Here is a 12,843-nt window from a genome sequence, read left to right as displayed (position 1 = left end):
AGGGGCCCGGCCTTTCCCTGTACACCTGTAATAAAGTCCTGACCGTGGCTGCCAGGCCAACACGCCTGTCTCTCCGTGCTTCGTGTAGCGATCTCGCTTTTGGGGAAAACGACTCGCTTGTAACTGTGACGGCAGGAGTCCGGCCGCTCTCCTCCGGCCCTCGGCGGCGGCACCGGGCGCGGCGGGGCAGCGCTGTGCCCGCGGGGCTGCCGACCCAGCCGACGCTTGGTCGCCGGGAATGACACTGCCTCCTGCGGGACGCCGAACCGCCCCAGCGCTGCCCTGTGGCGGGACGTGGCCGTTAACAGGGGGAGAAGGAGCCTCCCCCCGCCCGCTGCGCGGCTGCCCGGGCGCTGGGACCCGGCGGCTGCCCCTCGCGCGGCGGAGCCGCCCCTGCCGGGGAGGTGGCTCCGCTCTGCGCCTGCTCCAGCGCCGCCGCCCGGCCTAGGCACCCGCACCGACGCCTTGGGGCTGCTCCGCCACCGGAGTGCATCTTGGGCGCGCTACCGTCGCTAAGCGTTCGCGGCCCCGGGGGGCTGCTTCGCCGGGAGCTCGCCGTCTGCAGGGCTCCGCCGGGATTCCATCGGCGCGGCGGGGGCCCCTGTGAGAGGCAGCTCTGCTCGCCGCCAGTCATGGATGGGGACAGGGTGGAGATAGACGGCGGCATCATGGAGGGGGTGAGCATCGGTGGCGGGCCGGCGTCGCGCTGTCTCGCCCCAGGTGGCGGTGACGGGCGGGCCGGTAGCGGGCGGCCGGGTGGGAAGTGCCTGACGAGCACCGTTTCTCCGTGCAGGGCGGGCAGATCTTGCGAGTGTCCACGGCCCTGAGCTGCCTGCTGGGCCTGCCGCTGCGGGTGCGCCGGATCCGCGCCGGGAGGAGCCAGCCCGGCCTCAGGTAACGGCCCCATCCCGCCTCCCTGCGGCCTCTGGCGCGGCGGCTGTCCCCTGCGCGGTGGGGGTCGCGTTACTGCGTGTGCGGGCACCATCCCCCCCCCCCGGGCCGGGGGAGTAGCTGTGCAGACCTCTCGGCTTGCTTTTGTCTGAACGGCTTCCAAGAACAAACCCCGTGTATTTCCATTGCTTTAGGGGGGCCTTTTCGTCAGAAAATCCCGCCTGTGGCTGAAAGCTAGGGGTATCAAGCGGGCGGTCTCCCGGCGGGGGCGTTCGGAGCCTCCGCCCGCTCCTTTCAGCGCTGTTCCCGCCCCTGGCCCCGGCCGGCTGCCGGGGCAAGCGAGGGCACTGCCCCGGTCGCCTCCTGTCAGGGCCCACCGGCTTACAGAGCGTCTCAAAACGTATTCAGAGGTGCTAAGGAGACTGCAGGGTATGAAACATGAAGTACAGCTGAGGTCATGTAATGCCTCAGCAAAATGTGGTTCACCGAGTGCAGAGTATTAAGAACAGTTCGTTTCTTTCCTGTTTAAATTACTCAGAGGCGTGGAAACACAAGCACAGCAAGCCTGTTAGCTCTCTTGTGGCTCTGGCAACCAGCTACTGGCTGGGCTCCAGTTCTGTATTGCCATCATTAGCCCATTGCTGAAATCACACCAGAATCCTGCGAATTCCAGAATGGCCTGAATGCTGCTCCTTTGGTTCCTGCAAACTTGGGAGAAGTACTGTAGAGTCACAGAATCATAGAGTTGTCAAGGTTGATTATTGAGTCCAACCATCAACCTAACACTGCCAGAACCACCACTAACCCATGTCCCTCAGCCCCACGTCTACTCATCTTTTAAAAACCTCCAGGGATGGTGATTCAACCACTTCCCTGGGCAGCCAGTTCCAATGCTTGATAACCCTTTCAGTGAAGAAATTTTTCCTAATATCCAACCTAAGCCTCCCCTGTTACAATTTGAGGCCATTTCCTTTTGTGCTATTGCCTGTTAACTTTGGAGAAGAGACTGACCCCCACCCTCACTACAACCTCCTTTCAGGTAGTTGAAGGGAGTGATAAGGTTTCTCCTCAGCCTCCATTTCTCCAGACTCAACAATCCCAGTTCCCTCAGTCACTCCTCAAAAGACTTGTGCTCTAGACCCCTCACCGGCTTTGTTGCTCTGGACACGCTCCAGAAGGAGCCAGACTGAATTTCTGATCCTTGTTTGATCTGAAACTTGCAATTGTAGTATTTATTAGTTGGTATTTAGTAGTTCTTTTAATACAACCTGAGTATGTAGTCTACTTGAACGTATCTTTAACTTTGTATCATCACTCCAAGGCCTCAGCATCTGTCTGGATTGGAGATCATTCGGGATCTATGTGAGGGGAAGCTGGAAGGCGGAGAAATTGGCTCAACAGAAATAACCTTCACTCCTGGGAAGATCAAAGGTGGAACCCACATAGCAGATACAAAAACAGCAGGGTATGTCTTTGTACACAGATAATGACTGACCAATAACTGCTCTTAACTGCTTTTGGTAACTTTAATACCATAAGCTAGGTTAGGCATAAGTTAAAGTTTCCTTTAATTTAAGAGAAATATTTTTCTGAGCTTCAGTAGCCTAAACAACCAAGGTGATGTCTTTTAATTAACACAGATATTTTTGAGTAAGCAACAATGCAGCAGAATTAGTAATTAAGACAAGCCAAAAAAAAGAAAAGAGAAACAGTACGGTTCACAAACACTTGGAAGCTGTTTAAGAAAACAAAACCCATGTTTTCTTCAGTTCAGTGGTGATTCTTGTTTTCACAATTCAAAATTATGTTTGAAACCCCTGCAAGATAACTTTTTTGTTTTGCTCAACAAACTTACTTTTGGAAAATTTATTTTGGAAAATGTATTTTGGAAGTTTTTTGTTATCTGTGAAGTGTGGAGAAATTCAATGATAGGGGAATCTTATCTGTAAAAGCATGTTTTCTATGCCCCTGTATTTTCTTGTGTGGGCTGCTGACCAGCTTCTAAGCAATTTCATAGTTTTCTAAATATTTTTTTATTTAATAAGTATTAAAATGTAAAATTGCTGCCTAAGCCTTTTCGGCTTTTATCATCTGCTAGCTAAACCTACAGTTTTCATAATCCCACAGTACACCAAGTAAGCTACATTACTTTTATTTCAAACAGGAGTATTAAAGATGCAATTATTGTGAAACAAAAACCTTCATATTTAGGACATGAAGTCTTAAATTAGTAATTTTAAAGTAATTTTTGAGTTTACTTTACAAGTAATGTTCAAAATCAAATACTTGTGTAAATGTTGTGGAAAGTAATTTGCCTTTGATATGTAATGATTCTGTGGAATTCTATGGATTATGACCGCACAACATTTGAGTGTCTTATAATTGCTTTCAGGAGTGTGTGTCTACTGATGCAGGTGGCAATGCCCTGTGTGCTGTTTGCCGCTTCCCCATCAGAACTTCATTTAAAAGGTGGGACTAATGCTGAGATGGCTCCTCAGATAGACTACACAGTCATGGTAGGGGAAAATTCCTTTGGCTTGGTGCATCTTTCATGCATATATATGCAATGTAACTACTGTATTTCTGTTGCTCTTACTGCAAGTTTATTTGTAATTATGGAATTAGGCACAGGCATATTACACGACCAGTGTCCTGTATGTAGAGAGCAACCAGTGTTTCATGGAACTGGCTGAAACAGCAACTAGTCTGCTTGCTTTTAATTACTAAAGAAAATGTCACTTAAAATATATTCTTTATTCTAGAAGTGCTGTGAATTTTTAAGAATTTATCTCCCTCTTTCCATAAGAAAATCCTTTTACACAAAGTGTCATTCAGAATGAAGTATGAGGAACATCAAATAAGCTGCATGGATGAGACTGGCTATCTGTTTTGGTATTTTTTTTTAACAGTGTAACTGAAATTTTTGTGTCGAACTCTCTTTTTTGGAAGACTGCATAAAATAGTAGGAAATGATAAACGCAAAAATAGATTTACCCTATGTTTTTATGTATGTTTGTTTTTCAGGTTTTCAAGCCAGTAGTTGAAAAGTTCAATTTCACATTTAATTGTGATATAAAAAAAAGGTGAGTTATGAAGACACGTATCAGAGTCAGGTCTTCCTGAACCTTCCTGAATGTGAGCACAGAGGCACACACAAGGTGCCCTGAATCAAGCTGAGGGATGAATTCATAATACATGAATTAACCTGCATTAGCTGCCTCTGTGTGCAGTGTCACCATATTATGAATGTGATGTGGTTCTTTCCTGTCTTTTGTTTCATTGCTGAGTCTTCAGCTGCTGTTTAATGTTTCCAATGGGCTATCTCCGAGGGAAGCGCATGCTGAACAGGCATTCCCTTACTGAGCTTTTTCTGAGGTGCCAGTTATATTGGTGTTAGGTACTTAATAAGATGTGTGCTATGAGGTAATACAGAGAACATAATTCTATTACAAAGATTTCTACGGCACACATCAACAAAATTTGTATGTTCAGTGATAGAAAACATAAAAATATATAGTGAAATATATGCAGAGCCTTCTGGCTCTTTTCTTGCTTTCCTTGTGATTTTTGCATTTAATTATATCCGATTACTGTATCTAAATAGGGGCTACTATCCTCAGGGAGGTGGTGAAGTTGTAGTCCAGATGTCACCAGTCAAAGAGCTGAGTCCAATAAACTTAACAGAACGTGGCACAGTGACAAAGATATATGGAAGAGCATTTGTTGCTGGAGCACTGCCTATAAAAGTAAGTGCCAATAATAGCTCCAGTAGTATCCAACTTCATATATCTCTATCTAATCTGCTTAACATACCTCTACTGTTCATGTATTCTGCAGTCTTTCACATACAAACTAAGTAGCCTTATTAAATAGTTTCAGTTATTCAGACCGTAGAATAGAATTTTGGGTGTTTCTGAAATGCATTTATGGCACAGGAACGTGGTAGCAGCTAAAACAGGAAATGAGAATGGTATCCTTGATATCCTTCATACGACTGTTGAAAAGTCTTTAACATATATTGAGGGTATCTTATATCCCATTTACATATTATTCATGTTTACATGGATTATTGTAAATCTGAAATCATGGCCCTCATTCATAGATTTATGGGTAAACTGTGGTGCACTGTAACAGGCAAAGGTCAGACTACATCATACTTTTCAACCATTGCTAAGGGTATTAGACAGAACAAGTTAAGGGTAGGTTTAGCCAAAGATAAAACAGAGATTTGCTCCTTCATAGCCCCCTTCTTTCTATTATTCCTATCCTGTCTGTGTTTAGAGAAAATGAGTGGTGGGATCTTCTTAAGGCCCCTTCTCACACACAGACTAGGAATTAGTAGAGGAAGGAAGAGGAGAAACTGAGCTACTTTTTGAAGAGCTGTGGACTGCTGGTTTTGGTCTTAAAAATCTCCAAAGCCATGAGTATTGGCTATGGTTGGATCACAAGGATGGGATAAGCTTCATCTGCCCCCCACCCGCTTGCAATTTAAAACTATTATTTTATATATTATAGAGTACATCTTGTACATAATAATTGGGGGGGTTTACAATCCTATCTCTTGAGATAACAAAAATCTTCCTCCCTATGAATGGAGAAGAGTTCTTAAATTTCTATTGATATGGAAGCTTCTACATACATCACTGTAATTGTCATTTGTTCAGTGTTTAATGTTACCTTAATTTTGTGGGAAAATGGTGTTCAGTGCTTGTTCAGGGGTTCTACACCAATCTCTTTTTTGAGTTCAAGTAGCCCCTTTACTCAGGGACCCACTGTAATAATTAGACTTAGGAGAAAAAAGTATTACTATAATTACATAACGTTTTTTACCTCTTACCTTGTTAGCTGGCAAAAGACATGTCAGCAGCAGCAGTGAGATGCATCAGAAAAGAAATCAGAGATCTTTACATTAACATTCAGCCTGTTCGAGAACCTGATGATCAAGCCTTTGGGACTGGAAGTGGAATAATGTAAGACAAGCCCAAACTTTCTATTGATACCTGTAACCTGGCTGGTTAATTAGCTAGATCTCGATTACATATTTGATAAGTAAAGTGTAATGTGAGTGATTTTGTTCTTAATATATCAATCTATTTTTTCTGCTTAGCATTGTTGCAGAGACTTCAACAGGTTGTTTGTTAGCTGGGTCATCACTTGGCAAGAGAGGTGAGAGTTGTATAAAGTATACCTCTTCTAGATTTAACTTCATGTACTATTAACAAATAGGAATCTGAAGTATAATTTGTTCAGAGATCTGATGCTTTGAGTGTTGAAATTTTAAATGTATATTGTTTAGTAATAAAGGACTGGAAATAAGCAGGTTTTAAATGTAGTAAATGAAATCTTACACTTTATACTTCTAAGCTACTTCTGCGTAGTTACAAAATTATTGAACTTGCCTTTTATCAGAATGGATTGTTAAGGATCACCGAGTTGAAAATGTCTGGACTTAAGAACATACAGTCTTGGTGGTTTACCTGTGAAGTTTTTGTTCAGCACTGAATCTAGATGTGTACCTAGATTAAAAGGAACAGAAGTTATTTTGGTTTTAAATGTTTTGAATAAAGTGTTTCTCTGAAGGTAAGTGGGGCTACTTGCTTCCCACTGCTTAGAAAATAAGAACGGTATGTCATCATAAGATGGTAGGATTTTTTTAAGCAGACATTTGAGGCAAAAGCATGGAATAAGGTTTTAAAAGTTGATCATTTTTTGATTTTTTTTTTTTTACTTCTGTACTTTTTAAATGTTAAATAATTGGCAGCATCCTAATCTCCTGGATTTCTCCGTTAGGAAAGAATTCTGATAAAGTTGGCATTGAAGCAGCTGAGATACTGCTTAGGAATCTTAAACATGGTGGAACTGTGGATGATTCTCTGCAAGACCAAGTAAGGCTCCTGTATGGGTTTACATGAAGGTGAAGTAGCAAGAACATGCATCTATATCTTACTTGTAAAGAATATAAATCTGTACAAGGAAAGAATGAGATGTAGATTTCATCTCCACAGGCTTTACCTAATTAGTTGATAACTAGAAGTCTTAGGAGGTTTCTGGGTGTGGTCACAACATCGCTAGGATTAGCAAATTACATATGTTCTTGGGAATCCCAGATCCTCCTGACTTTGCATCAACATTCTTAGATTTTCCCTTCCTGCAAATCTTAGTAGGTATGGAAGAAAGAGGTAGGAATTTGCTTCTGTTTGGGACTCCATGTAGTGGACTAAAAACAGGTCCCTGGTTACATATTAAGAATGAGAATATGTAGGAGGTGTTCCCAGTTGCCTTGCTTGCCTAATTTCATTTGAGAATTAAGGCCTTCCACCATCCACTATCTTATTTTCAATAACACAGCCTGATAAGAATCTTGGGCTGCTCTAGATAGGATGACATTACCTTAGCTGTAAACACCTGCCCACACATTACTATTATGTAGTATAAAAGGAAGTATTTAGGTCTTGGACTCATCCTACTTTTTCCAAAGTATGCACAGTACAATTGGTGGAAACATGCCACAGCTAGATTCAGCATGTATGGGAACCACTCAGTTACGTGATGCTTTACAGAGTATTTGTCATGGTGATGTGTAAGTCAAACCAGATTTTTTTAATATCTGTTGGGTGAATATGTGATCATAAAGTGTTACAATGAAAAAAAACCTCTTCCTGAGTTTTTCTCTCCACACAAAAGTAATCTAGCAATCTGGAGTCTGACATGACTCAGGGGAATTTCAAGGCAGGAGGGTAAAGGAGAGCAAAGTTCAGTGTAGTAACAGAAATTCAGTGCTGAACTCCACTGTGGAAAAGTAGCAGCACTTGTGTAATAGGCATTACAGTGGTCATTTCCAAACTCCTTGAGCCTTGGATCACTCTTACCACTCAGCACCATGAGCTTTTATGAAACTTGGCAGACCACATTTTTACATCTACGGATATGTTGTATGTTTTTCCTTTTTTTTTTTTTTATATCAATAAGTTAGTAGCATCTGTAGAGTTACTTAATTAGCTTTCCCTCCCTTTCAGCTCATCATTTTTATGGCACTAGCCAACGGGGTATCTAGAGTGAAAAGTGGACCAATTACGCTTCATACTCAAACGGCTATACACTTTGCAGAGCAGCTAACAAAGGTAAGTCCAGAACTTCAGGGAGTTTTATCTGTCAGTTTTCATCCAGTAACTAGGAAACATGCAGTTTAGCAGGCATTGTGAACTGAACTTGATTGTGGAGGACAAGGACTGACAAAATAATTACTACAATATTTGTATGGAAGTTTATCTGTAGAAAGTGAATGTGCTTTAGAGTTAAATGCCTTTAGAATGGTTAGATACTTTTACCGCCTTTATTTAAATGCTTTTTTATTAAATCAGAGCTATAATATACGTAAACACATGGCAGTATGATTATTGGACATCAGATATGGAATATTTAAACTTATGTATGTTATAACTTAGTGATATATTTCTAATCCTGTTTTAGGCCAAATTTACTGTGACAAAATCGGAAGAGGAAGATCCCAGTAAAGATACCTACATCATTGAGTGCCAAGGAATGGGGATGATAAACCCAAATTTATAGGGGTAAAAAAAAATACAACACAAGCTGACAAAAGCAAACCTCAAGATACCTCAGTGATGAACTGCACTACATTTCAATGGATGTATAATACGCACGTGAACAGGAGGAGCCTTCTGTCACATCTGAGCGACTTAACTTCAAGGCTGATGTCGAGTTTTTCCTTAGTGTGCTGAGAATCTGTGGTGTGAAAAATGGAAACTTCTTTTCTTTCCTTTTTTTTTTTTTAAACTATTAGCAGCAAAATGAATACAGACAGGACAGCAAATAGAATACAGTGTATGTATTTGAGAGCTTCAGTTAGAAGCCTTGAAAATCCAGATTCACCAGAGTGGAAAATAACTATTTCAGTTTTGAAAAAATACTGATACATTCTTTCCACTTTAAAAAAACGTAAGTTTTATTCTTTGGGAGCCTTTATGTTATGAGGTATATGGAATGAAGTGCACCATCAAGTCTGTATCGCTGTCTTCCTTAACCATTTTGCTTAAATTGTGCGTGAGGAAATAATAAAGCAATATCACGATATGAAAGCCTGTTATTTATATTTGCTGTTATCTCAGCAGGTTGTGTTAGTGGGAGATGGATACAATGCAACTTTTCAGAAGCATAATTTCTTTCTCTCCCTACAGAAGGAACACTCAATGCATAAAATAATCTACTTTTCAATCTTTTCATCTGTTTTAAAAAACCTTCTCAAGCAAGCTAAAAAAATGTACCTCATTACATCTGAAACACAAAATGTTAACTTTATGAGATGATAGGATTTTCTATCTACAGTTGTCCTTGTTACTGTACTACCTGGGTCTACACTTTCATGAAGCCGTTGTTTGTTCTTTTTAAAGGGAGTACTTAATTTCAGCTGAGATTAGGGAGCTGTTGAACACACATATATACCCACAGATACATACATGTATATACGCAATACTTCATGTACACACAGGTGTATTCAGGAATATAAAATCCAGTTGCATCATCCCCCATCTATGGCTGAAATACATAAGACCTCCCAGTCTTGATGGTGCTACAAAAGCTTTTCCTGTTGTAAAAAGAAGATAAAGGAGAGAGAGGCTGTAATTCATTTTGTGTATGAAGAACTGAATCACTGAGTTGGAATCACTTAACCAAAACTATATAAATACACCCTGAACGCTTGAATTGATTTCCAGGTTTTCCACAGCCTGGTGTTCAGCCCTTGCTTTAAGATCTTTTTTTTCTCAGTTGTGACTATTGAATCTGACAGCCAAAGATGTAACTTGAAGTATGGTTTGTCTTACTAAGATAGTTGCATTGCTGTGCATTTCAAACGCGACAGAGATCCTTTACTGACATACAGAAACGTTCACCGAGTATCTACTGAATAATATCTTTCCTCTTAGGGTTCTTCCCCTTTCCCCACCCAAAAACTAGTGCAACAGAATAGGATGCCGTTAATGTCTGACTAAACGGAAATTACTTTTCTCTAACACTGGGAATGGTCTGAAGGGGGCAGCAGATACCCGCTGAAGTCTGTAACACCGATACTTGACTGCTGCTGACAGCACCTTTCTGAACAACCGGTCAGCGCTGCTAATCATTTTCAGTGATTCTTTCTGGAAGAACTCAAGAATGTGTTTTTCAAAAAAAACAACTTGAAAGAAAACCCCCAAGGAGCTGTGCTTAAGAAAACAGGTTCTTCTAAGCCACATTTCAACGGATCTTTACCTGTTTCTACAATTCAAAAAATTAATATACTTGACTAATTTTACTTCTAATGGGGAGATTCCTGCTGAAAGGATGGCCAGGTGTAATTTAATTCAACCTCCTGATCAAAGCACCGCTACTTAAAAGTTCTATCACGTTACTCAGGGCCTTGTCCAGTCAAGTTCTGAAAGTTTTCAAAGATGAAGGTTCTACAATTTTTCTGTGCAACTTGTTAACAGAGCTCAACCACTCCCAGAGCTGGCATTTAATGTAAGCAGGGAAAAGGGTTACACTGCGTGTTTTAGCTTTTGTGGAGTTGTTTGTTTGTTTCTTAAGCTGAGGGACTGCTTCTTAAATGCAAGTTACTTTCTGCTACAGGAAACATATTGCAAAGGTGAGCTTAGCAGTATACCAGTGCTTCACTATTTCTTCAGAAGAAGACACAGCAGAAGAAAATTAGATGATCAATTCTATCTTACCCAGAAAATTTCTGGTACGTGGGGAATCCTCAGGTTGCTCTGGCAGCTAAGACCAAGGAATCTTCAGTAAACCCTAGAACTAAAATGGTAAGACTGAAAATTAATTACAAATAGTTACATAGTATTGCTTAAAATTAGTACAAAAAAGCATGTTGAATACAGGTTGTAATTAACAAAGTGTTCCTTTTTATTACTCTTGAATTCAATCATTGGGTTCTCTGTAATTTAATATAGAATCATAGAATGGTTAGAGTTGGAAGGGACCTTAAAGATCATCAACTCCCCTGCCGTGGGCAGGGACACCTCCCACTAGACCAGGTTGCTCAAAAAAATATCTTTTTACCAATATCCAATCAAGCAACTTTCAGTGCAGGCAATTACATTTGTTTTTTATTATGCAATTCAAGCATTTGTAGAAATTATGCTAATTGAGAGACATTCTTTGTACTATTGTTCAAAGTAAGCCAGTGTTGTGTACTTCTTTAGAAATACAATCCAGCAACTAACTCTTTAGGGGTTTAAAACCCTTTAGGTTTTAAACTCTTTAGCCAGTGCCTTACACACTTGGCCTTCTTGCCCTGTAATTGCTGCTTCACCTTAGCAATCAAATAAGAATGACCCGCTTTCTTGCCTAATAGATTCTTTGTGGACTGTAAGCATACTTAGATGTTAATGCCTAGATGGTTTAAAGGCTAAATAAATCAGCATAACTAGCTCCTGTCATATTAAGAAACCCTTATGAATAAAAGAACAGCTAAATTAAATCTTTTAGATGAGGCAGGTTTTTACATATTTGTGCACATACACATACTGCATTATGCATAAGAAATAGGATAAGCTTCAGCATGATTTTATATCTGCTTAAAGCCTGGCTGGAGTACCTTTTCATAGCTTTTTCATAGCTTCTCTTTGCTTCTGAAAAAAACTATGCCAGTCTGCAGCGCTACCAAAATTTTTCCCACATTCACAAATGCCCAAAACTGTCTTGGAACAATTGCAGCAAAAAAGAAGAGCTAGCGAAACCTTGAGAGAACTATCTCATGTTAAAATTTCTAGCTCTATCCAACACTTCCTGAAATCAGGTCTATTTAACCAAAAATTTCTTTTGGAAACAATTTTAAAGTGTGCAGACTTTGTTTCTAAGGAGAATAGAAAAAAATAATCAACAAAACAGAGCAAAATTCAGCTGAACAAAAAATTCCCATTGAAAAATTAAAATGCAGTTCATGTCTTCCAGATCGACACACAAAAGCATATAAATGCTCAGCCAACATACTTAAAGATTAACAAAACTCAGGTTACCAGAAAAAGTTTCTTCAACCTCCTCTTAGTAAATGTACAATAAACAGCAGCACAACAATACCGACAACTATTACTGCACCTCCCTGCCCTCCACAAGCCGGTTAAAAAGAGCAGCTGATCATTAATTATTGGCAGTCCTTGGTAGCTTCCTTGCAGGCCCGTCCAGCCTTCTCTTGTGACGTGACAACTGGGGCCACCACTGCAGAAACACTCGAGCAAATTTTAACTGAGGTAATAAAATCCATAAAATGAATTTGGAACTACAAGTATCATTCATATTCTACCAAGTTGCTGTTTTCCCTTTTCAACGGAAAAACTTGAATCATAAAACTTAAATCCTCTGGGTTTACATTTACTTTCAATTCACTTAGATTTTTAAATCTGCAAGTCAAAACATGAGCTGCAGATCTTGTTACATCACACTCCTGCATTGCATGTGATGTATGTACTTAAGCTTAAATTTTACAGCATAATTATTAAAATTAATGCAGTGTGTGCAAATTAGTTATTGGTAGTTAGTGGTGTAACATTTCTTTCTTAAAACTTCCTGCCCTTTTTGAATATTAACCAATAATTACAGTGCATTACTTGAAGCTTTTTAACTTTCATTTATATCCATTTACAATCATATCATTTTTAGCGATAAGGTTGGATTAAGTCACTTGTGGGAATGTATTAACCTTTTGTTCAGGAAGAGATGAGACATTGCTTGCACCTGCTCTACAAATATGCACTGGGTTTTCTTATGTTAATCAGGCACATTTGAATCTTATATAAAAACTTCAGTGTGGGTGTATAGATACAACTAAGATGCTTACACTTAATACTGCTCAAACAAGTAGTGGTGATGACTCACAAGTTCTATATACCAAGGAAATGGGATTAATCCTCTCAAGCCGCATGTGCCTAGTGTACTTCCATG

The 12,843-nt window shown here is 40.5% G+C and overlaps 1 protein-coding gene across 1 annotated transcript; it reads left to right on the top strand.

The window, feature by feature from the left end:
* Nucleotides 1-437: 437 nt before the first annotated feature.
* Nucleotides 438-8,984, top strand: RTCA (RNA 3'-terminal phosphate cyclase). The gene is made up of 11 exons (XM_074152070.1): nt 438-677; nt 794-894; nt 2,213-2,356; nt 3,284-3,407; nt 3,916-3,974; nt 4,496-4,637; nt 5,737-5,861; nt 5,999-6,057; nt 6,682-6,776; nt 7,908-8,012; nt 8,362-8,984. Exons 1-11 carry the CDS (start codon nt 633-635, stop codon nt 8,458-8,460), a joined length of 1,098 nt encoding a protein of 365 aa, XP_074008171.1. The 5' UTR covers nt 438-632; the 3' UTR covers nt 8,461-8,984.
* The last annotated feature ends 3,859 nt before the right edge of the window (nt 8,985-12,843 follow it).

This window comes from Numenius arquata, chromosome 8 (genome assembly GCF_964106895.1).
Source record: "Numenius arquata chromosome 8, bNumArq3.hap1.1, whole genome shotgun sequence".
Taxonomy (NCBI): Eukaryota; Metazoa; Chordata; class Aves; order Charadriiformes; family Scolopacidae; genus Numenius; species Numenius arquata.
Note: the sequence above shows the minus strand (reverse complement) of the source record. Positions and strands in the feature narration are given on the sequence as shown.